At 37.5% G+C, this 2,723-nt stretch overlaps 1 protein-coding gene across 2 annotated transcripts in view; it reads right to left on the bottom strand.

Annotated features, from left to right (window-relative positions):
- Window positions 1-516: 516 nt before the first annotated feature.
- LOC111870471 overlaps window positions 517-2,723 on the bottom strand; it is a 26,256-nt gene continuing 24,049 nt past the window's right edge. Inside the window, exons 8-10 of one of the 2 annotated variants that reach the window (XM_023862798.2) lie at window positions 1,495-1,617; window positions 1,110-1,200; window positions 517-747 (exon numbers count right to left, since the gene is read on the bottom strand). In XM_023862798.2, the coding sequence (XP_023718566.2) occupies window positions 718-747; window positions 1,110-1,200; window positions 1,495-1,617 (244 nt within the window). In that variant the 3' untranslated portion in view covers window positions 517-717. Of the gene's footprint in view, window positions 1,201-1,494; window positions 1,618-2,723 lie in introns of both variants that reach the window. The other variant, XM_023862797.2, reaches the window with a different exon arrangement.

Raw genomic sequence — 2,723 nt, 5'->3', positions numbered from 1 at the left:
AGAAGTGTACTTCTTCTTGCAGTTTTCACTCTTCACAATTCTCACGAGGGTATGTTTCCGCATATCACCCGAGAGTCGTTCCGGTGGGGGTCCACATGAGGCCTCCGGCGGGTGCGAACAGATGGCCCCGGCTGCACTACCATCTGTTCGCACCCGCCGGAGGTCTCATGTGGACCCCCCTGGACAACTCTCGGGTGATATGCGGAAACATACGCTCGTGACAATTGTGAAGAGTGAACATTGCAAGAAGAAGTACCCTTCTAGGCAGTGCCATGTGTGCACAGTACACAAGAAGAAGAGTAGGACTGTGTACATCTGCAACTTCTGCGTGATGCTTCTTCACAAAGGGGAATGTTTCCAGAGAATCACACGCACAAGCACTTCTAGGAGCTCTGGTAAGTATTCTCCAAAAATTTTAGTTCATAAAATTAATTAGGAGATTTTATATTAATTTTTAAAGTGAACAGTGCACAAGTTAGGGTGCTAGGCTTAAAAACCCCGGTCCCCAGGGTGATTTAAATATTTAAACAACCAGTCCGCAATGTGTTAAAAATACTTGTAATATAAATTATAAACATCATTATCTGTATTAAATTCTATTATTCTTTTCATGTCAAGTTTTAAACTATATTTGAACTACATTTAAATTAAAGTGTATTTGTTAGTATAAAAACTCTTATGAGGACAATCTGGATCCATATTGAATGATGACGTAATTCAAGACGTAGTACCAGTATTCTTGTACACCTGAAGATGACCCAAGAAAATGGTTGAAACATGTAGCATTACCACCAACAGCTAACAAATCATATTTTGATACAATAGTATCTATTTTGTCTTTTTCAGAATTGTTGTTGTGTAGACTATCCGATTATATATCTTTCGCATGACACAACAGGATGCACGCTATGAAGGTTATTGACTTGATAATTTGAATTGAACATTGAATGGGACTTCCACTATATCTGGCTATAATTTAACTATAATATCTTATGGTGTAGAGATGTGTGTCTTAAATATAATCTAAAATAAATAGTTTTTGTGGTACTTCCCAAATTTGAATCTGAGTATGGAAGCTATTTTACAAATAATTGCTTTTTACCAAGTACCTTGACATATTCTTTAATGATCCTGATATAATCTCTAAGACAGTTTGGCCCTCTTGTTGCAGCGGTAACTAGATGTTTGATTTCATGTTCCCTGAAAAATAAAACAAATTCAATACATGGGAATTCAATTCTCTTTTCAGTGCTATTTTGCACTCAGTATTGTAACTAGGCTATGGGCTGGATGACTGGGGAATGAAAGTTCGATTTTCACCAGGCAAGAAATTTCTTTAATGACACTAACATAAAAAGACAGGACTTGGCTAAATATTAGCAGTCAAGAAGCATATATCTAGGAACTGTGTTTCAGTCTAATTTAGCAATGAAGAACTGTACGTAAATGCATACTATGTAACATAAAATTCATATAATATTAAAACTGACATACCTTACAGAACCAAACAGATTTTCAGCAGACACATCAGCAGGTGAAATATCTTCCCACATGTCTATGTTAACATTTATACGAAACCATGCATGAATGTTCAAGTCTGCTACCTCAAATGATACACTGAAAATAAAACAATAAGAACAGAACGCTGAGATAGCTGCATACATATATGAACATGAAATATATTTTCACATTTATCATCCTTATATAGACCCAACCTGAAGTGATGATGCATCTTGAATTTATGTGGTGCCCTAATGGTGTAGTTCAGGATGGCTGAGTGTTCCAGAATTTAAATTACACTGCATATTAGTTTTGGATTATGTCCAGTTTCTATTTCTAATTAATCCACAATTATACAGTGTCATATATTGATGTCAGTTATGTAAAGCCAAGTTTTAAAATTTTAATCTCTCTTACACGCACCTACAGTAAACTATAAAATCTTTCTGTACAGTGCAGTTTTGTGCACTGTTGCAGGTCCCCATTAAGCAGTATGGTGACAGGAGGAACCTAAATAGCTTTACATCCTTCTACACCTACAGAAAGCTACAAACTTATCCTTTACACTAAAAAAAAACACCCCAAGTGAAACTTCTACCAACTACACAATGGAAGGTATGAAGTTCACTGTAGTCCAATACAAGATTCTGTTACCCAGCAGTATAAATTACAGTTATGTAAAGTGAAGCTATCCCTGTCACAGGCCATGGAGGCACACAGGCTTGTGAAACGTCGAGGCTCCCACATTTTCTAAACAATCAGCTCACAGATGGCAGTGAGGTTGTCAGTCTTTATGTGCCAGCCAGCCACCCTTTAACCCCAGGAAGATTCCTGGTACTCATTTCTATTAGAGGCTGAGTCAGTCCCAAGGCCATAGTGCAGCTGGAAGGATTAGATCAATGAAAAATCCTGCAACATCATGAATTGAACCCACAGCCTTCCGGCTTGTAGCATAGTGCCCCTAAATTGCAGTTACATATACAATTAAATACATTTCACAAATTACTTGTAGCTAAATCTTACCAATCTGCTGGTGCATGGACACAGTTATATTTAAATTCTTCAGAACTCAGCAATCCCCCCCTAGAGTAGGTTATGACCCACAGTTTGAGAAAGCATGACCTAAAGCAGGGGTCTCCAAACTTTTCGAAACGCAGGCCACATTAGGTAATTCAGCACTTTCAACGGTCCAGATAAAATGAGAAATTAATAACTCTAGGTAT

The sequence above is a fragment of the Cryptotermes secundus genome, unplaced genomic scaffold (assembly GCF_002891405.2).
Source record: "Cryptotermes secundus unplaced genomic scaffold, Csec_1.0 scaffold2534, whole genome shotgun sequence".
Lineage (NCBI taxonomy): Eukaryota > Metazoa > Arthropoda > Insecta > Blattodea > Kalotermitidae > Cryptotermes > Cryptotermes secundus.
The sequence above is the reverse complement of the archived record's forward strand: the minus strand, read 5'-3'. Positions and strand labels throughout refer to the sequence as shown.